Source organism: Trichosurus vulpecula, chromosome 3 (genome assembly GCF_011100635.1).
Source record: "Trichosurus vulpecula isolate mTriVul1 chromosome 3, mTriVul1.pri, whole genome shotgun sequence".
NCBI classification, from domain to species: Eukaryota; Metazoa; Chordata; class Mammalia; order Diprotodontia; family Phalangeridae; genus Trichosurus; species Trichosurus vulpecula.
The window spans coordinates 241,089,417-241,116,113 of record NC_050575.1 but is presented as its reverse complement, the minus strand read 5'-3'; the positions used below and the strand labels follow the sequence as shown (position 1 = coordinate 241,116,113).

General features: G+C 39.2%; 1 protein-coding gene across 1 annotated transcript; it reads right to left on the bottom strand.

Annotated features, from left to right (window-relative positions):
* Positions 1-1,244: 1,244 nt before the first annotated feature.
* On the bottom strand, positions 1,245-26,697 carry RNASEH1 (ribonuclease H1). The gene is made up of 8 exons (XM_036751443.1): positions 26,395-26,697; positions 20,184-20,299; positions 15,446-15,601; positions 9,884-9,983; positions 6,496-6,550; positions 4,552-4,636; positions 2,541-2,665; positions 1,245-2,213 (listed from the first exon to the last, which is right to left on the bottom strand). Exons 1-8 carry the CDS (start codon positions 26,523-26,525, stop codon positions 2,121-2,123), a joined length of 861 nt encoding a protein of 286 aa, XP_036607338.1. The 5' UTR covers positions 26,526-26,697; the 3' UTR covers positions 1,245-2,120.

Genomic DNA, 26,697 nt, shown 5'->3' with positions numbered 1-26,697 from the left:
TTCTAATTTTTTTTTCATTTTAGGTTTTAGCAAAAAAAAATTAAGCTGCCACTGTTCAAATAATTTTATAAGGAAAACTGTCACCAAGGTGAATAAGTGTTATCTATTCATTATGCCCTTAAAAATTAGGTATTGAGTTTTGATAGAATTATGCAGACTAATATTATCAATCAAAAGTAAGTGTAAGTAGACCAGTTAACTCACTCTAGCAAAGCATCATTTGCCCATATGTCAGTTGAACAAGAAAGTACAGCTGGATTAAAAAAACAAACAACAAAGCAGACTGTTCAAAAGCACATGCCCTGTTAGGAGTCAGTATCGCCTTCCCACGTGAAAAGCACATAATCATATAAAGATTACAAGAGCAAACATTTGTGAAACACTTAATATTAATTACATCCATTTGCCAAACTTTGATCATCAGTTTGCCAAATTTGTTTACTGGAAAACGAAGGTTAGGAGGAAGAGGTAGGCTTTTCCTGACAACTTTCTTGTAGAAGCACAGAATTTTCTATCTCAAGTAAGATGACGCGTGTAAAATGCTCTACAAACTTTCAGGTGCTGTATAAATGGCAGTTTTTATAATATTAAGAGAGTTTAGTCCAGCCCCTTAATTGTACAGATGTGGAAACTGAGACCTCCAAGGATCTAAGTCTTGCCCAAAGTCACACACTGAGACAACAGCAGAGCCAAGGCTAGACAGAAGTGAGATCCAGACTGGGCTGGTGCCATGTTACTGAAGTGCGCTGCTCAAGCTAGTGGTAGGTTGGTTCTTTGCCTTTTATATACAGGCTCTACTAAATAAAGAGCGGGCAACATCCACTGTTCTGGCAATTACCTACAGTATTCCTGGGAAGACTAGGAATAAGAAAAGACCTACTCCTAAGAAGCAGGAATAAAAAGGAATATCTGAATGGGTTACATTTTTTAAGCCACTAGAATCAATATTTGATAGTATCAATATTTGATAAGTCCTATTCTGCTAGAAAGGCTTCAGAAGAGAAACTGCCTTAAATCAAGTTTAAAATGATGTTTTATTTCACTTTTTAATAAAGACAACAAAAGGAGATATTATGAATAGTATGTAATTATAAAGGCCTTAATAAATCTCTGTGAATTGACCATATTTCTTTCTAATAACTAAAATGTAGCTATAGACCAAATCATAGGGAGTACCATGTATTCTCTGATAGTCTGAGCAGCATTTTCACACTAATGGTCAAAGAAAGTTTTATTCGTGCAAATCTGTTTCTTAGGGTTTATTTATACTTGCAGGATAACACATATCTTCCACTAGAGTCTACAATACCTACCCAATGTCATAGAAGAGGTTCTAGGTTGCTGAAAATAATTCCAGTCTATGATCTGATAGGTCCTACCAAGCTGGAAAGGCTTTGCATTTAGTCATGTACATGTGTCATCCACAGCCCAGCCAAGCTAAGTTCAGAGAAGCTTAACATTAAGAGGCTGGACACCTGCTGATGAATTTTTCTGTCAAAATAAAACAAAACAAAACAAAAACTAATAAAGAATCCAAGGCAGGCAGAGTTTGCCATGTTTTTGGAAGGAGTGCTCACACTGATGAAATTATGGATCATTTGAAGTCTAGTATCATGTTCAATTTTATTCTAGCTGCAAAGCAACCTTTAAAAAAATGGAAGAAACCTGAGAAGTTAATTTAACTTTTAATACTCCTCTCACCTGGGGTCGATCAGAAGACAATCATCATCGTCATCATCATCATCATCACCATTATTATTTTACCTAGCTCCTTCTGAGTTTCTAAGCAAAACACTAACTCCTCAATTTCAGAATCAAACTTCAATTCAAAAAAAAACCCCAAAAACCTGAAAACATTGTTGGGCAATAGTCAGCTACATCTACTTTATGCTGAAATCCCAAACAATTTCCAAAGATAAACAGATACGTTGGTCAGGTTTAAGTGAAGGGTAGTTTAATATACTGAACCATACTTCAACAGAAAACTTACATGGCCTTCCTGATCAAACAGAATGTTCTCAAGTCCACCTGCAATAGTTCATGTCTCATAGGCAAATTGTCACACAAATAATGACTAAAGAGCAATTGGTTTGCTCTTTAATTAGATTATAAAAATTATGCTATGTTGAGTCTTGAGATTTTTTAGCGCCTTCTCTTGCTAATCTATCAGCTTCTTCATTGCCTGCAAACCCTGAATGACCAGGAACATGCACCTGTTAAAAGAGAAGTTTAAATAAGTTACTCAGTCTTTGGTCAATAACATTACTTCTATTAATGAAAGAACCTTAAAAAGTAGTGTGAATTAACACTAAAGTTATGTCTATAAGAAAATTGTCTCAATTATTCTGACTGATTTCAAATGCAAGCAAGTAAATAGCACACAAAAAAGGGATAAAAGAAATGTCTTCTTCAAGAAATTGTGATATTAGCCTTTTTCAACTACTGATTTAATTTTTCAGATGACTAAATTATTTAGAAAGACTATAAATAAATATGTCAAGTAAGCTGAACACAATGTCAAAAGAAACACTACTACTCACCCATTTAATGTCTATGCCTTCAATAAGTTTATCAAGCTTAACAAAGTCTTCTTTGTTAGTGACATCTTTTCCTGTGCTTGTTTTCCAGTCATTTTTCTTCCAGTCTTTAACCCAACTCGTTATACCTAGGTAATTAAAATGTAACCAGTCATCACACCATTTCACAACCAACTTTATTGTGTTTTATCCTTAACTTTCTTGAATTATCAGCTTTTCCAGGAATTTTCACAGCTATGAACTCTATAGACACAGCTACATAAAGACCATCGGTGTTTCAATTCAACTTACCAAAACTAATAGAAACTAATGTTAGATTCTACTGAGAGCCATCCAGTTGTCTCAAAACAAACTTCTCTGGAAGACACTTTACTCCAGACATATTATTTGGCATTCTACTATCCATAAGCGGTGACTATCCTTGCAAAAAATGTCCTAGTAAACAATGTATCAAAAAGAATTCCCCAGAACACCTGAGAGGTGGGGTTCACTCTGTTAAATATGAAGGATCTTTGGATGATCCAATTGTCAAAAAGGTGGATTTAACTCACAAAAAACCTCTCAATCAGGCAAAGATTCTTTTTTTCCTTTGATTCCTTTCTATTTTTATGATTTTTTATTTAGTTTACAACACTCAGTTCTACATAATTTTGTGTTCCAGATTTTCTTCCCCCGCCCCACCTCCCTCCCCAAGACGGCATGGAATCCAATATATCTTCTATGCATAACTTCACATTGAACTTATTTACATACTAGTCAAGTTGTAAAGAAGAATTATGATCAATGGAATGAATCATGAGAAAGAGGAGACAGAACCAAAAAAACACCCAAAAACAAAAACAAAAGAGAAAAAAAGGGAAAAAGGGAAAAAGAGAAGGCGAGCATGAAGTGTGCCTCAATCTGCATTCATACTTCATTGTTCTTTCTCTGGATGTAGATAGCATTCTCCATCGTGAGTCCTTTGGAGTTGTTTTTGTACCTTGTGTTGCTGAGAAGAGCAAAGTCTATCAGGGTTAGTCATCACAGAATCCATATATCTGTGGTTGCATATAATGTGTATAATGTCCTGGTTCTGCTCCGCTCACTCAGCATTATATCATGTAGGTTTTTCCATGTTATTATGAAGTCCGTATCAACCCCATTTCTTATAGCATAATAGTATTCCATTACCTTCATATACCACAACTTGTTCAGCCATTCCCCAGTTGATGGGCATCCCCTTGATTTCCAATTCTTTGCTACTACAAGAAGAGCCACTATAAATATTTTTGTACATATGGGTCCTTTACCCACTTGCGTGATCTCTTTGGGATACAGCCCTAGAAGTGGTATTGCTGGGACAAAGGGTATGAACATTTTTATAGCCCTTTGGGCATAGTTCCAAATTGCTCTCCAGAATGGCTGGATCAGTTCACAACTCCACCAGCAATGTAACAGCATTCCAATTTTCCCACATCCTCTCCAGCATTTATCATTTTCCTGTTTTGTCATTTTAGCCATCTGACAGGAGAGATGTGGTACCTAAGAGTTGTTTTGATTTGCATTTCTCTAATCAGTAGTGATGTTGAGCATTTTTTCATATTCCTATAGATATCTTTAATTTCTTCCTCTGAAAACTGCCTGTTCATATCCTTTGACCATTTCTCAATTGGGGAATGACTTGTATTTCAGGCAGATTGTTACACTTTTTTGAATAACAGACATCTTTAGCAGTCTGGTAAAGTTGGTAGACCCCTTTTCTCAAAATGTTTCTAAATGCATAAAATAAAATGCAAATAATTACAAAGGAAACCAATTATATTAAAATATACTTTTTAAAGTTCATAGGCCAAAGGTTAAGAATTCCTGCTCTAGACCAACCCGTATTCCCAGTTTGCCATTTTGAGCTGAACCTGACCTCTTAGAAGTGCTGTAGGTAGCCAACAGTCACCAGAACCTCTCTCTTCCAGATAAGCAGTTGTCTTAGTCTTTCTATACATAAGAGCCACTATAAGAAAAAAAAATAATCACTTACCATTTATAGTAAACATACTGTCTGTGTAGAGAACCAGCTTACTGATGTTTTGATTCTTGGCTTGTTCGATTGCTTTACAGGCAGCCTTGAAGAGACAGTTTGACAGTTATATAACAGAAAAGTGGCTAACTTAGAATGCTTTATGTTTATAATGACTATAAAGTTTATCTATTTGCTCTAACATTGCACTGGTTCACAGAACTGATGACTCTCAGATCTAGTCTCTATCTAATCCAGAGGTTCTTGTTTTTGTCATGTACTCCTTTGGCAGTCTGGTGAAGACTACTGGCAGAATGGTAAAGTTGTTCTCAGAAAATGTCATTAAATGCATAAAATAAAATGCACAGGGTCACAAAGGAAACCAGTTACACTGAAATAAAGATGTTAAGAACCTCCAATTTAACCCAACCTCCTTATTTTACAAGTGAGGAAATGGAAAGGCTAAGGCACTCATAGTCATTAGATTCTCTATCTGATATGCCATCACTAATCTAAATAGAAAGCTATATGAAAAAAAGTCTACAATTTTTTGTAAAAAAGCCTTTTCCAGAATGTTATCACATCCTAAACTAATCTTGAAGCATTCCAACTTTTCCTGCCTTAAAACCTCTAATCCTCTTCTTTGTCCTCCCTGAAACCTCCCTTCTTTCTAAACTCTTTTTGGGTCCTTACCCATGCACTAGCTACAATCTCCTCCCTTCCCTTGATCAACTCCTCTGCAAACCAACTAAGCTCTCAAGTTATCCTGTACTTGAGTCCCCTGCTCCCTCATCCTATTGATCATACCTTGCCAAGCCCCACCCTGGATTATTCCAATGATCCATCCCCATCCCTCCTCTTTATGTACTGCTGAATACAGCTGGAGGAAATCACAACTGTGCTGACCAGGTCTACTCCAAATTTAATGTTATCTAATCTCAAACAAGCTCCCACCATAGCAAGACAATCATTTTACCCCTCTTCTCTGAACTCTTATTATCAAGAGCACCATTGTCCTCCCAGTGCACTGGGCCATCCAGGCACAGACCTCACAACCTCAATGTCGTCTTCCGCTTTTCATTTTCACCACACATATCCAAACCATGGCCCAATCTTGTTGTCATTGATCCCCTTCTCTGGACTTCCACAGCTCTTGCTTACTGCAACAGTCTTCTAACATCTCCTGCCTTAAATCTCTCCTCTCTGCAACCCATCCTCTATCCTGCTGCCAAAGTGGTTTTCTTAAAGCACGGGCCTGACTACGTCACTCTTCTATTTAGCCAATTCTAGTTGCTTACTACTACCCCAAGAAGGAAATATAAAGTCCTCTAGTTGGCATTTAAAGCCCTTTACAATCTGGCTCCTTCATATCTTTCCAGTCTTTTTATACTTCACTGTCCTCTATGAACTCTATAATCCTGCTATATGAGCTAGCCTACTTGCTCCTCACACACGGTACTTCTTACTTTTGTACTGGCTGTCTTTTGGGCCTGGAAGCTCTTCCTTCCCACCTCTGATTTTGTTTTCCCGGCTTCCTACAAATTTAGCTCAAAGCCTACCTTATGCAGTAGATCTTTCCTGATCTGCCCCAGCTAATATGCCCTCTACTCTGAGATCATGTTTCATTTATTCTGCATATATCTTGTATGTACCTAGTTATTTACATGTTTTCTCTCCCATTAGAATGTAAACTACTACAAGGCAATGCTAAAAGGTTAGTGCTTTCCTTTGTATCATGAGTGCTTAGCACAGAACAGTGCCTGGCACATAGTAGTAAATATTTAATAAAATGCTTTTGACTAAGCCTTTTCTATACCTGGATTATTTTAGATAATCCAGGTAATACAACATTAGATTTCATTTCATAATTAGTCAAAGAAAAACTAAACTATTAAGCAGAGATCTATTAATTTTTAATAATCATTATTTTTAAAGCAGACAAAATTCTGATAGCTCATAACTTACATGTATTTCTGCTCTTTGGTTAGTCTGTCGCCCAGGAAGTCTATCGCCCACATTTCTGTGAGAGTGGAGAGAGAAAATGAAGAAAAAGAGGAAAGAAAAAGAGAAGGAAGGAGGGAGGGGGAAAGGAACAAGGGCGGGAGGCAGGGAGAATGAAAAGAGAAAGATTTATAAATTACTCTTTAGGCATTACAAAGTACTAGATAAAAACCTAGCATGTTTAAATACACATACGTGTACGCAAGGACACAGACATACACACTTGAGAAACAACATGATATAGAGCTGGCCTTGGAGTCAGGAATACCTGCCTTTCATACTGGGCAAGTCATTTAACATTGAGAAGGTGCTGATAGGTAGAGAAGATTACTTACCAAAAGTTCCCTAGCCCAATTAATTTATAGATCAGGTCAAAATTATACGTATTTACTAACATCATATTAAATACTTTGTATTAGATATATATAGTAATACTAGAGAAGAACAATGTGCCTCAGTGAAGGGAACACAGGACTTGAGCTAGGCAAGCCTGGTAGACTACCTCCTTATTTCTGGACAACTTCTTTACTTACCTTCAGCCAATGGCTTTTAGATATAATTAAATTTCTTTCAGACCCTATGCTTTCAGGCATGGGTTTGTGTGACTCAATTTTATGATACTACTCCACTTTCACATATACTTGCACCAAAAGATTCTTAACAGCAATTCAATATACTAAGAATAGTTAAAAGTTATTGCCAGAGCTAGAAGACTAGTACTTTAATTTCATACCCAATGATCATTCCATTGGGTAAGGGTTCTTAACTTTTTTTGTGTCATGGACTCTTTTGGTAGTGTGGTAAAGTCAACAGATACTTCTCAGAAAAATATTGTCTTTTGTTTAAATCATAATTGAAAGAAACAATAAATGTCAGTTAGAAGTTTTCGAAAATAAAGATGTAATTTTTCTCTATCCAAATTAATGTATGTACCCTCAGAAATCTCTCTGTGGAACCCCTAAACCTCTGCCTTAATGAAAGAGATGTTTCACAAAAACCTGGGAAGATGTGTATGAACTGATGCAAAGTGAAGTGAGTAGAACCAAGAGAACATTTTGCACAACAACCATATTGTAAAGATAAACAACTTTGAAAGGCTGAGAACCTCTGATCAACATAATGGAACCAATCGCATATCCAAAGGACTCATGATGAAGAAACATGCTGTTCACCTTCAGATAAAGAGCTGATGGAGTGCAAAGCATATTTTCTTTTCTTTCTTTTTAGACATGGCTCGTGAGGGAATTTGTTTTGCTTGGCTACATATTTGTAATCGGCTTAGTTTTCCTTACCTTCTCAATGGGTGGGAGAGAGAAAATTTGAAAGTGAAAATAAAAGTAATCTTTAAAAAAAAGGAAATTCTGCATCAGTTAATACTGCTCTGCTATCGGGGTATGTGAACCATTTAAGTAGATGACTAATTTTGGCACAGAATATTTTGAACAGAGACTTGCTATGAGAGGTTTGGAGAAAGAAAAGGAAAAGTCTCAATCATACCTAAAGCCTTTCTGAAGGGTAAATCTGAATAATGCTGAACTGGGACAAAGCTTTGTTTCTAACATTCCTAGGTCTTTTAAACAATAGTTGATCTTTTAGCTGTATTGGGAGAAAGAGGAGGATCAAAGAAGGGATATACCTTTGCTTGGGATGGTAAGGACTATCATAAGTGCCAACAAGGCAAGACAGAGGTGCTCAATTCTAATTTTTTCTGTTTTCTCTTAACAAAAAGAAAGTTCTTTGCACCAGAAATGACAAAAAAATGACTGATGGAGAGTTGATACCCAGGAAATGAGGCCATTGTCAGAGAGGACCTAATTGACCTTGATGAATTAGTCACCTGGCTCAGATGAACGGCGTCCTTGGGTACTGAAAGAAATGGCACTTGTGACTTCAGAACCATTATCAGTGATAACTCAGATATGGAAAAGAGAAGAGCTCTAATACAGAAGATGAGGAAAATATTCTAGAAATGGTTTATCTAGATTTTAACAAAGCTAATAAATATCTGATACTGTTCTTCTTGTGAAAAAGGTGAAGGGCTATGGATTATATGACAATGCAATTGGACGGATTCACAACTAGCTACATGGCCAGTTTCAAAGAGAAGTTATTAATAGCTCATGTCAGTTCTGAGAGGAGGTCTCCAGGGTGTCCTTCAGGGGTCTCTGCTTGGCCCTGTGCTGTTTATCTCTGATTGGGATAAAGACAGATGGCTTGCTCATGAAATTTGTAGAAAACACAAAACTGGATCTTTTATAGAGCATTAGGCTAAATCTAACAAGGTAAAATTCAATAGGGAGCAATATGGTGTTACCTTTGCTTACAAAAAAAATCAACTTTACAAGTGAAAGATGGGGGAGGCATGGTTAGACAGCAGTTCTGAAAAAGATCAGGGAGTTTTAGTGGACCAACAGCTCAAAGAGTCAGTAATGGGCAATGGCAGCCAGGAAAGCTAATTTGATCTTGGGTTGCATTGAGAAGCAGGGATAAGGAGGTGATCAGGCTACTCTACTCTGCAGTCATCAGATCTCATCTGGAGCTGTGTTCAGTCCTGAGTGCCAAGATTTAAGGATACTGATAAGCGGGAGAGTGTAAGCAGAATGGCTACCAGGATGGTAAGGGCCTTGATCTGTTAACATGAGAATCATTTGCAAGAATGTGTATTTGCAAGTATGTGTAACTGGAGAAAATAAGGTTCAGAAGGACATGATAGCTGTTTTCAAGTATCAGAAGGTCTGTCTTATGGGGTAGGGATTGGACTTGTTCTGACTGGTCCCAGAAGGCAGAACCAGGAGCTATGGGTAGAACCTGCAAAGAAACCAATTTAGACTTGATGTCAGGGAAAACTTCCCAAAAATCAGAGCTGACCCAAGGTGGAATGGGATGCCTCCAGAGGTGGAAATCTCCCCCTCAGAAGTCTTCAAGCAGAGGGTGGATGACCACTTGTCAAGTATGTTATAACGGGGATTCTTTTTTGTGTATAGGTTGGACTAGATGACTGGTAAGATCTATTCCAGCTCTCGAATTCTGTTATTCTGTGATATTTATATAGTGCTTCAAGGTTTGCAGCCCCTATAAACCATCTGATCTTCCTAATAACCTAAGCTAGAAGAAGCTATGAGACATATTTGCCCAGGATCCCACAGCAGCTAAGTGATGATGGCAGAAGTTGAACTAAGGTCTCTCCAGACTCCCAGTTCAGTGCTCTTGCTACAGCAAAACTGTGCTTCTCAAAAAATTACAGCAGATTCTCCTACAAATCTTGCCAAGTTATAAAATATGTCAGCAACTGGGTTAAATGTGCATCTCAGAAACTACTGTAAGGTTTAAAATAAAGCCACATGTTACTTACAGGGGATGACCTGGTCCCCAGTAAACACCAATGCCTGCTCGAGCTTTCCTCCTCCCATTACTGGAGCAACAGCCATCTGTGTAAACCACAGCTGCATCTCCTGTGAAACAAAAAATTTGATCAGTGTTGCACAAGGGAAATTACTAATAACACCAATTATTTTTCAAAAGTTTACTATCATTTCTAATGAGGAATTTTTATGATGGCTGAATTCAACTTAAGGCCAAGGAGAATAACCTCATTTTTCCTTCTGGGGTTTTACTTTTAGGTCCCACCTTTTCTTCGGAATTCAGCATTCATGTGCAAATCAATGGGTAATGAAACTACTTTGTGCAATTGGGTCACACGTGAGTGATCAAACACCAGCTGTCTGGGTTCTAAATTAGAAGGAAAGATCATCAGAGAACAGCAAAACTGTCTCTTTGTGTACCATAAGCCATGATTCTTTTTACACACAGAGCATCTCTACACCAAAATGATGCACAGAGCCTGAGTACAGTAATGATCAAAATTCTAGCAGATAAGGCCTCCTCCTTAATGCTGAATTGATCTCAGAAAGATTTTTAAGTATCTATGCCACCAATTCTTCGGTGAAGTGTTCCTCTGATGACTCATAGTGGAATGAGGGTGACCTTAGGTTATCAAAATCTATATGAGCTCTTGTAGGTCCTACAAAACTGGAAAGGATTTCTGTACACATTCAAAGAAGGATGGAAGTACAACCATTATCTGATGATCAGCCTAGGTAAGACTAAAGAGGTTCATGACCAGATGGGCCACAGGGCAATGAACCTCTTGGCCAAAATAACCCTTGAAGTTCATTTATTAAATCAAGAGAATGGATGCAACATGTGTCAGTGGAGAGAGTATCTGTTCTGACAAAAATCAAATTCTTGGTCCTTATCCCAGAATCTTCAATCAGAAAGTGGACAAGAGTATGTGTGTCTATCTTTTGTTATTCCTCCAAAGTGGACAGTTGTTAAAATGTGAAATTTGTTCAGATGGCTGTTGGAAGCAATGGAGACATCTTTGCAATGAAATTTTGTCAAAAGTAAATTTAACTTTTTGAAGCCCTGGCAAACATCACCTGGGAAGCAATTACTATGGAGAAAAGGCCAGCCATCCCCATCAACTGTCACCCACAGAGCAGGTTGGCCAGCTGAGGTGAAGCATCAAGACACCCTGAGAGAGAGACAGGAAGTAGCATGTGCTAGGCAAGTGTTTTAACAATCCAGCTAGCAGCTTCTGTGGGGGCATAAGATGCACCCAGGAGGCTGCCGGCACGCCGGGAAAGCACAGGTTCTTTTTATCTGCTTAAACAAGGAAAGCACAGTGAAGGGGTTGACCAGCTTACTTTAATCCAGCATTCAGTTAGCATACAGACAACATTCATTTAGTTCAGGGGAAAAACACCAGCATTCAGTTAGTTCAGGGGAGCATTAGACAAGCATCAAGAGACAGACCAAATACAGATTACAGTCACCTAGTTCAGGGGAACAAAGAGCCAGCACCCTGAAGTTCAGAACATTCATTTAGTTCGGGGGAAAACAAAACCAGCACCCCAAACTTCAGAACAAAATACAAACAAATTACAAATATCAACAGACATACCCAATACAATTCATAGTTACCAACATCTGGGCTCAGCCCGAGAGCAAGGGTTGGCCCAGAGTCACACTTGCCACTGCTCCCGCACCAACCGGAAAAGGAAAGAGAGCTCTTCAAGCTGTCCTCTCCCCTCTTATAGAGTTTTTGACATCATCAAGCACCGCCTGAATGACCAGGGCCGATTGGTTCTTGAGTTGGCCCCTCCCCCTAGCGTAGACTAGGTTAACACCCAATAGGGCATGGCTCTGGAGTCAATACCTCCCCTCAGCCAGCCCCATGACTCATCACACAGGAAGTTCTCTGCTCCCAGGCATGGCCCAGCAAGCCTCAATGAGATAAACTGAGTCACTCAAAGAAAACAAAGGCCATTCTGGTTACAGCAAGTTAAACCACTACTTACACTTTTGACCACCATCTTCCCTCAGACCTCAGTGGAGAGAGCCCAGGACCCTGAACTCAAGAATCTTAGGAATAGCACTCCTTCTGGCCCAGGGCCCTCAGCCATCATCTTAGAAAGCAAGCTCTGTGGAGATACAACATGACAAGCACTCCTGCAAGTGCTTCAGTCACAGCTACTGAAGACCCAGAAAGGAAAGTTCTTATCACTAAAGCCCTTGGCACTGTCAAATAATTCAATCAGAAATGATATGATTTCTCAAAGGAAATGACATTAAAGAAGAACTATGAACATCTGCTTTGCCACCGTACCTTAAGGACCATGGGACCTTTCCATCCAACTTACAGCTAAGCCCTTCCCTATGTTGTCTCCTCCATGAGAATTCGAGCTCCTTGGGAGCAGGGGCTGTTTTGCTTTTCTAGTGCTTCATGCAGTGCTTTGCACATAGTAAGTGCTTAACAAATGCTTTATTCATTCATTCATGCTATAAAACCCAAAAGACTAAAAACAGCCAGAAACTTAGCATAAATAGATCTATAGTGCCTAGCATTCTTGTAACTTCTGCACTTGAAGGAGTTAGCTGTCAACTGATATCACACTTTTCTAGTTCTCTTATCTCTTTGACCAATCCCTTGCTATATTACTTGACTGTTCTTTCTTTGCTGCCTTCTTCAAAGCTCCATTCTCAGCCTTCTGCTTCTCTTTTCCTATACTTTAAGATTTCATCTTCTCACTGCCTTTTCTGAGGATGACACTCAAATCCACATGTCCAGTCCTCGTCTCTCATTCAACTAAGATTTGAGTACTGGGTATATGCAAAATCCAGCTCTGCTATCTCACCACAGCACGGAGTTGCTATCAAGTTCCTGAAGGCTATGCCGGGGAAGTGCTCAGGTTGACAAAATCTACCATGCTAGAAAAGCTAGTCCTGGTAACAAGTTTTTAGTCTGAAAGTTTGCTTTCTTAGGACCAGCAAAGCTAAGTACCAAGAGGCAAAGGTAATGTAAACTCTTGTAAATCTTACTGGCAGGTTGGCCACTTGGTGAATGAATCCTTTGGATACTTTACGAGTTACCATTGTGTCAAAGGAAAATACAAAATGGTCCCCAGTCCTACATGGCTTCTTCTGTTTGTACAGTGACGGTAGCAGAACAGCAGGAATGGGTGCTAAGACTCCCACAGGTTTTTACACCCTCTCAACCTTAAATTAGCTGTTGGTCTTCTCACTGTAAGATCCTTGTCTAATGACCAACGAGGGGTCATTAGAGTGGAGGAACTGAATTATATTAATCCTGAGATTCTTAATGAAAACAAAACCAGATAAACGGAAGTATGGCTCACAGGTTAAACGTGGAGAAGTAAAAGAGTTTGTCTTTTTTCAGTGATTAGGAGACAACAAGAAATAGCATTTACTGACACAACAGGTCATTTTGTATTGCAAAGATCACCATGAATGATCAGCATCATCATCATACAAATAATTTAAGCTTATTCACCAACACCTGTTGCAGAAGATGAAAAGGAACACAAATTCTAGAAGAACATGCTAAGACCATCCAAATTAAAACAACATATTCTTTGATAGTAATCAAGAATTTATTAAGCACCTACTAAGCTGTCAGGCACTGTGCTAAGCACTGAGGATGCAAAGAAAAGCAGAAAAGGCCCTGCAGGAGACAACAGGCAAACAGCTGTCCAGACAGAGGAAAACGGACATTATCTCAGGGAAAGCACTAAGATTAAGGAGAACTGGGAGAAAGCTTCTTGTAGAAGGTGGGACTTTAGCTGAGACTTCAGAAAAGCAGAAGGCAGAGATGAGGCAAGCATGAGAATTCCAGGCATGGAAGACAGCAAGTAAAAATTATTTGACTTGCCCAGGGTCACAGTTAGTTAATGTCTAAAACCAGGTTTGAACTCAGGTCTTTCTGACTCCAGACCCAGCAATCTATCCACTGCAACATCTAACTGCCTACAGAACAAGGGACAGACATTAACATATAACAAAATATATAATTTCAACTGTACAAAACTGAAAAGCTTTTGCATAAACAAAATCAATGCATTATAGAATGAAAAGGGAAAGAGTCAAATGGGAAAAACTCTTTGCATCAATACCTTTTATAAGGGCCTGACAGCTAAGATATATACAGTATTAATATTAACATAAAGACCAAGACCCATTCATTCATGGTTAAGTGGTCAAATATATGAAAAGAAAATTCTCAAAAGGATTGCAGACTATTAATAACTCACATAAAAGATTGCTTCAAGTCACTAATGAGAGAAATGTAAATCAAAATAATGCTAAGAAATATAAATCAAAATAATGACCAGCAAATCGGCAAAGATGACAAATGATGGAAATAGTTGATGTACCATGGGAAGGTAAGCACACTAATACACTGTTGGTCAAGCTGCAAATTGGTCCAACTTTTCTTGAAAGCAATTTAGAATTACAATAAAAAAGTGACTAAATTGCTCACATACTTTGACCCCAAAATTCCATTACTTGGTATATATCTCTGTATATATCCCAATGAAGTCAAGACAGAAAAAAGGGCTCCACATAGACCAAAATATTCACAGCACCACTTTTTGTGTTAGCAAAGTCACAGAAACAAAGTAGATGCCCACGTATAAGTTAATGGCTAAATAAACTGAAGCACAAGAATGGAATGGACTATTACTCTGCCATAAGATACAGCTCAAGTACCACCTTCTAAACCATGCTTTTCCCCATCCTCCAAGTGCTAAGTGCCCTTCCCCTCAAATTACCTTGTAGTGAACTAGTTTGTATTTATTCTGTCTATACTTATTTATGTACTTGCTGGCTCCCTCATTAGAATGTAAACTGGTGAGCAAGGATTTTTCATTCATCGTATTTCTGTGTCTAGCATATAGAGGAGTACCTGGTACATAGTAGGCTCTTAATAAATGTTCATTGATTCACATGATTCAAAAAAACATGGAAAGACTTATATGAACTGATGCAAAATCAAGAAAACAATAAACCCAATGACAACAACGTAAATAGAGAAATGAATGCTTTTTAAATATAATAAGCTTGGCCCCAGAAAAGAGTTGAGGAAATCAATTTTCTTCCTTTCTTTATGAGGGTAAAGGTACGGAAGGTATGGGTATGGAAGATTGCACAAACTATTAGATTGGATTGATATGTTGATTTGTTTGTTGAACTGTTTTTCTTTCCTCTCTTTTTAAAACTTCTTTGCTACAAATGATGGCTCACTGAGTAGGGTAGGGGGGAAAGGATATATTTGGAAACAAGCATTTTATAGACAGATATCGCAGATATAAATAAAAATACAAATTTTTTTAAAAGCAGGAAAGAAAGGAACTGTTATTTAGAAATGAAACAAAAACAATTTCAAAAATTCCATACAATAGTATCTATTTAACCATAAAGCAGCTTTCTACTTATTTTTGTATGAAGTTCTATAAAAATTTTTACTAAGTTTTCAGTTAAATTAGCCACCCAAAAGTAAACAAGTTAGATACATATAAATGTTCATATAATATAAAACAAGTTCTACATTTACCCATGTAAGAAAATGTTTCTTTGCTAAGTGAAGGCACTGAGTCTGTATTTTGCTTTGCAAGCTTTGCACAAGGCTCTTCCTCTTTATCTAATGACTCATAGGGTCTCTTGTTCAGTTTCACTTTGGGGTCTTGTGTGTCACTTTTCTTTTTCTGCACTGCAAAAAAAAAAGTCCATGCATAAGTGAGGAGCAAGAAATTAAACACAAGCTTTCACCAAATTTCTATTTCCAACGTGATGACTGTAGTCCAACATCCTCATTTCAGTTTAGAAAACAGAGGTCTAAAGAGGTTAAATGACTTGCTTAAGGCCATACAGATAATCTGAACATAGAAACTCCAAATCAGAAAGCATTTATTAAGTGCCTTCTATGTAGACACTATGTGTAAGAAGGAAAATGAATCTGTCTCTGCCCTCAAGGAGCCTTTTTTGGGAGGGGAGTGGGAGGAAGAATCTTGATTCTGTTTTATTACACATGATGGCCTCAAGTTGTCCTCAAATGTCACCTTCTTAAGGACTGTCTTCAAGAACTCAACTGTACCAAAAAAATCATACAAACTGTTCTGCCTTTATTATCTTAAATTTTTGCACTCTATGATTTCTATATGTAGTTTTTTCATTCTAGGCTGAGGATACCAGAGGAGATTTAGAGTACACATTCTTGTGGAACAAAATCTGGGTAAGGATATAGTTTTTTTTGTTAAGATTCCAAAACCAGAAAGAGACCTCTCAAGGGCATCTATTTAATTAATTATGGTCCATTAAGAAAAAGGAAAGAAGTCTAGAAAAGGAAAAAGGTCTGAAGAGATAATAACTCTTTTTCCCCAAGTAAAAACATTAGCCCAATAATAAAGTAATTCTAAATTCTAAACCCCAATGCAAAATGTTCAAGAAAAGTTTGGCTATTTAGAAAATAAGTCCTCACCCTACTCAACTCTTCCTATATCTTTTCTTCCCACTAACCCTGCCCTCTTTAATCCCATTTTACTTCTACATAAAATAAAATCAGACTAATATATGTGCTTAGTACAGTGCCTGGCACACAGTAGGCACTTAATAAATGTTTACTGATTGAAGACATTTAAAAATATTCAGGGATGTAAAGAACAAAATATGAGTTTATGAGCAGAACAATAATTCACCAAAATGAGGAAAAGTTGCAGAATGAAAAACAAACAGGTGTGAGTGACAACACATGCTCCAGGATTAAAAAGGTTAGTCCTAGTCCAGTCCTATTATACCTCCCTTATCACCTCACTCTCCACAGCAGCTCTTCCAAACCTTTCTACTGCCCCTCGAATTTACCATGGCTCCTCTTTTCCCCACCTTATCCGAGAAGCTTGCCTCATATTTTATAGAGAAAACAGAAGTCATTAGCTGTGAGCACCCTCTTTCCCCCTCTTCCTTATCTCATCACTCAGATGCCTTCTGGCACTATCTCCTTCACATGAAGCGGCTTCCTCCTTACCAACACTAACTCCTCTACCTTCACAAGTGATCCCATTCCATCTCGTTTGCTCTAGCGGACTGTCCCCTCTGTAACCACCAGCCAATCACTTATTTTCAACTTCTTGCTGTCTACAGGCTCCTTCCCCACAGCCTACAAACAACCATGTCTCCCCCATTCACAAGAAACCCTCACTGGATCCTTCTATCCCTGCTAATTATCATCCTTTATCTCTTCTGCTTTTAGGGGCCAAACTCCTTAAAATGGCCATCTTCGATGACTGCTGCCATTTTTTCACCTCTCACTCTTTTTTCAATCCCTTACCAACTGGCTTCTCACCAAAACTTCTCTCTCCAAAGTTACTAATGATCTCTCAACAAATCAAATGGCCTTTTCTTAATCCTCATTCTCCTTGATCTCTCTAGAGCCTTTGACACTGTTGATCATTCTCTCCTTCTTGATACTCTATTATCGCTAGGTTTTCAGGACACCATTCTCTCCTGGTTTTCCTCCTACCTATCTGACTGCTCCTTCTCTGTCTCCTTTTTCTGCATCTTCCTCCAGACTATGTCCTCTAATCCTAAATGTCCCTCAGAGTTCTGTCCTGGGCGTTTTTCTCTTTTCCATCTATACTACTTCACCTGGTGATCTCATTATCTACCATGGATTTAATTTTCATCTCTAAGCTGATGATTTTCAAATCTACCTATCCTGCCCCAACTCTCTGCTGACCTCCAATCTCGTATCCCCAAATACCTTTCAGACATCTTGAACTGGATGTCCAGTAGACATCTTAAACTCAACACGTCCAAATTGAACTCATCAGCTTTCCAACTCTGGACCCTTCTAACTTCTCTATAACTGTCTAGGGCAGGACCATCCTCCCAGTTCCTCAGGCTTGACACGTAGGTGTTATCTTTGACTCCTCACTATCTCTCAATCCAATCTGTTGCCAAGGTCTGTCCTTTTCACCTTTACATCATGTCTGAAATATGTCCCTTTCTCTCCTCAGGCACTGCCACCACTCTAATACAGTCTCTCATCACCTCATACCTAGATTAATGCAACAGCCTGCTGGTGAGTCAGCCTGCTGGTGAGTCTGCCTGCTTCAAGTCTCCCCTACTCCAATTCATCCTTCATTCAGTCATCAAATTGATAGTCCTAAAATGCAGGTCTGACTATGTCATCCCCCTACTCAATAAACTCCAGTGGCTCCCTATCACATCCAGGATCAAATACAAGATGCTCGCTCTATTTCACATTCAAAACCCTTCATAACCTAGTCTCTCTCCTATCTTCCCAGTCTTCTCAAATTTTACTCTCTACCACATACACTTTAACCTACAGACACTAGCTTCCCTGCTGTTCCACAAACAAGACACTCCATCTCTCGGCCCTGGACATTTTCTCTGGCTGTCCCCCAAGCCTGCAATGCTCTCCCTCCTCCTCCATGCCTACTGTCTTCCTTTGCTTCTTCTGAATCCCAACTAAAATCCTATCTTCTACAGGAAGCCCTTCCCAACCCCTCTCAATTCTAGCGTCTTCCCTCTGTTAATTATTTCCCATTTATCCTGTACATAGCTTGGCTTGTTGTCTCCCCCAATAGATTTTGAGCTCCTTAAGAAGAGGGACTGTCATTTGTTTCTTTTTGTATCCCTAGCTCTTAGCCCAGTGACTGTTACACAGCAGGAACTTAATAAGCGTTTACTGCTAGTATATATAGAACTCCATGTAATATATAAATTCTTTACTACCTATTTTCCTTTCTACTCCCAAGAGACAGAATAGCAGTAAGGAATTAGATATGTTTGACAAATTTTTATTAACTGCCTACTATGTGCAAAGAACTGAGTAGGGTGCTAGTGATAGAATATATATAGAGACAATATATACATAGACAACTTAGACATAGACAATATAGAATATATACAAAGACAATACTATAGACATAGACAACACCAATAAGGTGCTAGTGATAGAATATATACAAAGACAATAGAATATAGACACAGACAATACCAAGCATACAGAAAGTAATACAAAGTAATTTTTAGAGGCAGCACACACTAACAACTCAGGAAATAAGGAAAGACCTTGCAAAGGAGATGGCATCTAACATGTGCTACAAGAAATGATAAAGGGGATAGTTTGATAGAAACCTGGGAAGGCTTGTATGAACTGATGCAGAATGAAGTGAACAGAACCAGGGAAATAATTTATCCAATAATACATTATGATAAAGACAAACAACTATGAAAGAATGAAACATGCTATCCACCTCCTGATAGAAAGATGAAGGATTCAGAGTGCAGAAGGAGACACACAAATTTTTTTTTTCCTGGACACGGCCAACGTGGAAATTTTTTTGCTTGACTACATGTTTGTAATAGAGAGGTTTTTTTTTTCTTTTATTCTCAATTGAGGTGAGACCCCAAAGAAACCTAGAAAGGTCAATTTATCTGAGCAACTGGAAGGACCTGTATGATGGTGCAGTGCTAATATTCTAATAGAGTGAGAAAACAAGAAATGTCTCTTCAGAACCTTAATGTCTTTAAGGGGCATCGAAGGAGTTAAATAAGAAAAAGAGAATACCTAAGCCTGGACTGATTCTGTTCTGAAGGTTTTAAGTGGGGAAAGAAAATTAAAGGTAACAGGAATACACTAGTGTAGAAAGGCAGGAGAGGGTGAAACTTGCTATTCTCATACTTGGGGTTTGTGAGAAAGGTATGGAGGAAGGGGTGAAAGAAGAGGGCATCAGATAAATCTAACTTTTATCTGAAATGACAAAAGGTTGAAAACACATAAATAAATACACACATCTCTTCAGTTAAAGAAACCCTGCTTATTTCTTTAGAACTGGAATCTGGCAGATATCCTGGCAAGCTTAAATAACAAAGACACCTATGCATTAGGCCTATTTCTCACCTACAATGTTGTGTGATAGTGAAGAAGTCATCTAATCTCTCTAGGTCTCAGTATCCTTACCCATGAAAAAGAAATAATGCTAGGTGGTGCAGCGAGTAGAGCACCAACCCTGGAGTCAGGAGGACTTGAGTTCAAACCCAGCCTCAGACACTTGACATACTCACTAGCTGTGTAACCTTGGGCAAGTCACTTAACCCCAACTGCCTTGCCTTCCCCCCTCCAAAAAAAAAAAAAAACAAACCCAGAAAAAAAAAAGAAATGATACTATCCAGCTGCCTCATAGAATTATGTTGAGGATCCAAAGAGACATAACAGATGTGAAAATGCTTTGTAAGGGTGGGAGGGGTAAAAGCACGAGGAGCGTTACCTGCTGAACGATCAGGGCTGGCAGTATTTCGGACAAAGGCCCAAGCCTCATCCTCAGTAGCAAACTTCTTGAACCTGGCGGCAGGAAATCGGTCCACTTGTGCTTGACATTCACTCCTGAAAAAGAGTGACACGGATCACTTATGAGGAGTATAATAACCACAATTAAGGCTTGCTAAGGGTTGTTATGTCATCTCACTTGGACTTTGCAATAGCCCTGTGAGGTAGTGACCATCATTATTCCCATGTTACAGATGAGGAAGCTGGGACACAGAGAGATAACTGACTTGTCTAGAGTCACAAAGCTAACATCTGAGGCACCATTTGAACTCAGGTTTTCCCTCTAAGTCCAACACACTATCCATCGTACAAACTAGCTCCTGTTAAAGAAGTGCTTCGTAAGAAGTACTTACATGATTCCTTTCAAAGAAGTGTTGAGAATTTGTTTGGCTCTGTTTTTCAAACCTAGCTTCAAGATGAAAGGTGATTTGATTCTGAACTACCTAATAGTATGAAATATCTTATTCTTAACTCTCAATATACCTACTACACCTGCTCTATTATCCATTCCATATGCTAACGAGATTAAGAGACTGCATGGCTTCCTCCTAATCCAAGGGTTTTTAACCTGTAGTCTGTGAACCTGTTTTGTTTGTTTTTAAAGTATTTTGAAAGCTGTATTTCCATATAATCAGTTTCATTTGTGATCCTATGCATTTTACTTATGCATCTGGAAATATTTTTTCGAGAAAGGGTCCGTGGGTTTCATTGGACTGCCAAAAGGGTCCATGAAAAGGTTAAATAACACTATTCTAATACAAAACATGCTAAACTTGTTTGGATTTTCATTCATTAACTTAATAAACTTTTTTAACCCACCTACTATGTTCAAAGCACTGTATTAGGTACTATCCTGTTGCTTTCTAATGTATGGGATTTGGGCTTATATGCTGGAAAGACTTCAATGGAACCATTATCTGGTTGATGTGAGAACACTCTTCAAAAGTACAGATCATAAACCATTTATAATCTTCTCATCCTATGAGGCTCTTACCATATCTTTCCTTAAACTCTTCACGAATGATCCAGGCCCAGCCCAATGTCCATCTAAAATGACTATTCAAGATACATATACACATATATAACGCATATGTATTTTCTTTCTTTTAAGAAAATTTTTAATTTATTTTTTCATTTTCAACATTCACCTCCACAAGACATTGAGTTTGAAATTTTCTCCCCATCTCTCTCCTCCCCCACCCCAAGACACTGTGCATTCTGATCGCCCCTTTCCCGAATCTGCCCTCCCTTCTAACAACACCCCCCCCTTCTCTTATCCCCTTCCCTTCTATCTTTCTGTAGAGCAAGACGGATTTCTCTACACTACTGTCTGTATATCTTATTTCCCAGTTGCATGTAAAAACAATTGAGGAGGGAATAACATACAAACTCAGTTGGGTATGGAAATCTACAGGAAAGTAGGGGTGAAGGGGATAAGAGAGGAGGGGATGATGGAAAGGAAGGAAAATGGGGTGAGGGGTAATCAGAAGCAAACACTTTTTAGGAAGAGACAATAGAATAAATGGGGCAAGGGATAGGATGGAGGAAAATACAGTTAGTCTGTCACAGTATGACTATTATGGAGGTGTTTTGCATGACCGTACATGTATGTCCTATATTGAATTGCTTGCCTTCTCAATGAGGGTGGGTGGGAGGAAAGAGAATGTGTAACTCAAAGTTTAAAAAAAAAAATGTTAAAAAGTGTTTGCTTCTGATTACCCCTCCCCCCATTTTCCCTCCCTTCCATCATCCCCTCCTCTCTTATTCCCTTCCCCCCTACTTTCCTGTAGATTTCCATACCCAACTGAATTTGTATGTTATTCCCTCCTCAAGCCAAATACAATTAGAGTAAGGTTCACTCCTTCCCTCTCACCTCCCCTCTCTTCCCTTCCATTATAACAGCTTTTTCTTTTACGTGAGATAATTTACCCCATTCTACCTCTGCCTTTCTCCTTCTCCCAGTAGATATCATCCCTTCATATTCAACTCACCCTGTGCGCGCGCTCGCTCGCGCGCTCTCTCTCTCTCTCTCTCTCTCTCTATATATATATATATATTTATATTCCCTCCAACTACCCTAATACTGAGAAAGGTCTCATGAGTTACAAATATCATCTTTCCATGTAGGAATATAAACAGTTCAACTTTAATAAGTCCCTTATGACTTTTCTTTCTTGTTTACCTTTTCATGCTTCTCTTGAATCTTGTATTTGAAAGTTAAATTTTCTATTTGGCTCTGGTCTTTTCATCAAGAATGCTTGAAAGTTCTCTCTTTCACTGAATATCCATTTTTTCCCCCACACAACTATACTCAGTTTCGCTGGGTAGGTGATTCTTGGTTTTAATCCTAGCTCCTCTGACCTCCAGAATATCATATTCCAAGCTCTCGGATCCCTTAATGTGTAAGCTGCTAAATCTTGTGTCATCCTGATTGTGTTTCCACAATATTTGAATTGTTTCTTCCTGGCTGCTTGCAATATTTTCTCCTTGACCTGGAAACTCTGGAATTTGGCTACAATATTCCTAGGAGTTTTCTTTTTAGGATCTCTTTCAGGAGGTGATCCGTGGATTTTTAAAATTTCTATTTTACCCTCTGGCTCTAGAATATCAGGGCAGCTTTCCTTGATAATTTCTTGAAAGGTGATGTCTAGACTCTTTTTTGATCATGGCTTTCACAGGTAGCCTAATAATTTTTTTAATTATCTCTCCTGGATCTATTTTCCAGGTCAGTGGTTTTTCCAATGAGCTTCTTCACACTGTTCACTATTTTTTCATTCTTCTGGTTTTGTTTTATAATTTCTTGATTTCTTATAGAGTCATTAGCTTCCGTTTGCTCCGTTCTAATTTTTAAGGAATTATTTTCTTCAGTGAGCTTTTGGACCTCCTTTTCCATCTGACCAATTCTTTTTAAGGCATTCTTCTCCTCATTGGCTGTTTGGACCTCTTGCCATTTGAGTTAGTCCATTTTTTAAGGTGTTATTTTCTTTGCTATTTTTTTTTGGGCGGGGGGGCTCTCCTTTACCAAGCTGTTGACTTGTTTTTCATCATTTTCTTGCATCATTCTCATTTCTCTTCCCAATTTTTCCTCTACTTCTCCTACTTGATTTTCAAAATCCTTCTTGAGCTCTTCCATGGCCTGTGACCAATTCATATTTTTCTTAGAGACTTTGGATATAGGAGCTTTGACTTTGTTGTCTTCTTCTGGTTGTATGTTTTGATCTTCTTTGTCACCTAAGATTCTATAGTCTGAGTTTTTTACCCTATTTGCTCATTTTCCCAGCCAATCACTTAACTTTTTGTTGAGGTAGAACTCTGCTTCCAGTGCGTGTGCGGGGGTGTACAGTCCCAAGTTTCAGGGGTTTTGTGCACCTGTTTTCAGAGATACTTCTAGGGACCTGTAAATTTTCAGTCTTTCCAAGGTTGTATGATCAAAGGAGAGGTGTTCAGTCCTCTCCTGGCCTGTGCCCTGGTCTGTGAGTTACCTCAAGCACTCTTTTCTGTCTTGGAACTGTGATGATTCCCTCTCCACAGCCAGACAAGCTCCACCATGCCAGTGCTCCTCCATTCCCCAGAACCATCACCCAGGACTGTGACCCAGATCCAGGCACGGGCAAAGCAAGAGAATCCTGCCTCAGTGCCACCAAGAGATCTCTGCAATCCCCTGTGATCAGCCACTCAATCCCCACCCCCCATCTATGACTATGTCTGTATTTTCACACATGCATACATACACACTACCTGCATATCACCGTCTTAACAGACATTCTTCATACGTTTCGATTTTTATATGTTACTTGCTAGGCAGGTTGAATTCTTGAGTGCTTGTAGATCTTATAATTGAGATTTTGGAAAGTTCTGAGGCTTGTTTCAATCAGTTCCAGTTCAAGCAGTTCCAGAAAGAGAAACTGCTAGAAGAATTTGATCAGGAAGGCCTGGGGTTTGCATTCCATCTCAAACACTAGCTGTGCAACTATGACCTACCAAGCTACTTAACCACTCTGAATTTTAGTTTCTTCACCTGTAAGAGGAGGGATCTGAAGACCTCTGGGGCCTCTTCTACCTCTAAATCTATGATCCAAAGAACTTGCCTGTTGTTCTCATCTGCTATAAGGAAATTCTTTTAATTTGTATTCTAAACTCATCCTTCAGATAGCAGTAAACATAATCTTTCATGCCTTGCTTGAATACTGATAAAGGATCTTTAAACAAAGTTGTCTGTATTACATTTATCGAGGAATCTTATGTGATCATAACATGCAAAGGAGATAGCTTTAAAATTTGTCTTTCTCTACTATGTCAAAAGTTTTAAAAATAATCAAACTGCGCTATGCTGTATTCTCTGCACCTTTCAACCAAGGCAATTAAAATATGGTCATCTGTAAAAAGAATTTTGTGAAACCCTGCCTTCTCATCTTTACAAGAAAACCTGTGTGTACGTGTGTGAGTGTGTGTGTACACACATCTATATGTGTGTGTGTGTTTGCACCACTCTCATTTTTATAGAAAGTAGGCATTGGTAGAGTTATTACTTTATTTCTGGTAGCAAAACCAACTTTTTTTTTTTAATTGTTTAGTTGCTTCCCCTTTTTCATGCATCTTGAGAAATGATTTTTTATGCTTTCAAAAGTGTCACAGATTTCTTCTAATTATATGTTAGCAATAATAGACAGCTCTAATTTATGTAGAGTCTTAAGGATTACAAAACACTATGCTTACATTTAGAATATTGGTCTGGTATGGTGTTATCAACCTTGTTGAGGCTTCTTTCTATACTATTCAGGTGAGGATGATCCTCAATTACTGCTATTCCCGTGTGTTAATTTTACTGTTTCCCAAATAAGATCACAAGCTTCTTGAGGGCAGCACCTAGCATTATACTGGTTACACAGCAGGTGCTCACCAAAATCTTTTTATATTTTAGTCCAATCTTAGATAGAAACAAGGGGCACTGGATAGTGAAGTGGATAGAGTACCAGACCTCAAGCAAGTAAGACCTGAGTTCAAATAGGGCTTCAGACACTTACTAGCTGTGTGACCCTGGACAAGTCACTTAACCCTGTTTGCCTCAGTTTCCTCAACTGTAAAAATGAGCTGGAGAAGGAAATGGCAAACAACTTCAGTATCTTGGCCAAGGAAACCCCAAATGGACTCATAAAGAAATGACTCAACAACAAGAGACAACAACAAAAACGATCCTTGACTGAACAACTACCTTATTAGGAGGAGTTTATTATCTCCTTTCCCAAGAAGAAAAGATGAGCAAAAAGTATTTCTACAGGGTTCTACTATATTGTAAACACTTTTAGGGCTGAGACTGAGAGTTGGCCAGACTATGCATCTCTCCAACCATCTATCTCCAGTGCTCTCTCTGAACATACAGCAGGTACCAAAAGTTTAATATTGATTCTGCAATATCTCGTTGGCTCTCTGAGCCCTGCAGGAGGTAGTTTAGACATTTGAGACCCCCCCAAAAAATTTAACTGTCAGGTTACAGTGGAAAATATTCTGCCCTGGAAAGCTGGGGACCTAAGTCCTGGTCCCCAAGATCTCTTCACTTTTCTCACTTGTAGGCTGAAGTGGATGAACTTTAAGGTTGTTTCCAGTTTTAAATTGTTATACTAGGCGCCTGTTGCCCTCTAAAATCCCTTCACCTCTAAAATTCCAGGTCTGGTTTCAGGGCCATGTAAGCCATGGTCCCACTTTGGGGCCCAAAAGGCTGAAACCAAGATCTTCAGGGTGTGTTTGGTAATGGAGGGAAGTTAACAGACCCAACGCAGGGCTGGCAGAATGACAAGGTTTTCTTTGAGTAATTCCCTGGTCAATCACAAAATGCAGCAGATCACACACCCTGCTTAGGGTCATCTAAACATCTCCCCAAAGGACTGACCTTTTGTCATTGATGGAGACAGGCCATGCCAGGGGAGAAGGTCAGAAGGCTCAAGTGGGCACCCTCAGACCCTTGGGGGAGTCAGAAAGTGGTACAAACATCCCGTTCACGGAACATGTACGCGCAAAGGTGTGTCTGATTGCAAAGGACTTCAAGGTGGGAGGAAGCCAACCGACCTGGGCGGCTGGAGGGCACATTCACTCACCAGGAGGATGCTCTCACCCACCCACCCGGTGGGCACACTCCCTCACACACGCCCACTCACCAGGTGAGGAACACGCCGGTCTTGCGGCCCCTCCTCACGGCGTAGAACATGCCGGTGCACAGGAGGCGCGGGCCACAGCAGCTGAGGACACCCGCCACAACTCTGGGGACGGCGGCCCAGAGCCTCAGCATGGCCCGCTCGGGGGCATAGTGACCAAGGGGAGGACGCTCCCCGCGCCGGGGGCGGGAGGGGACGCTGGGCCGGAGTTTCCGCCCAGGCGGCCGCCGTGACGTTCTCCGCGCCGAGGCTCAGGCCGCACGCCCAGTCCCAGCGATCTGCTGCCAGAGTTCGGCTTCCGGGTTT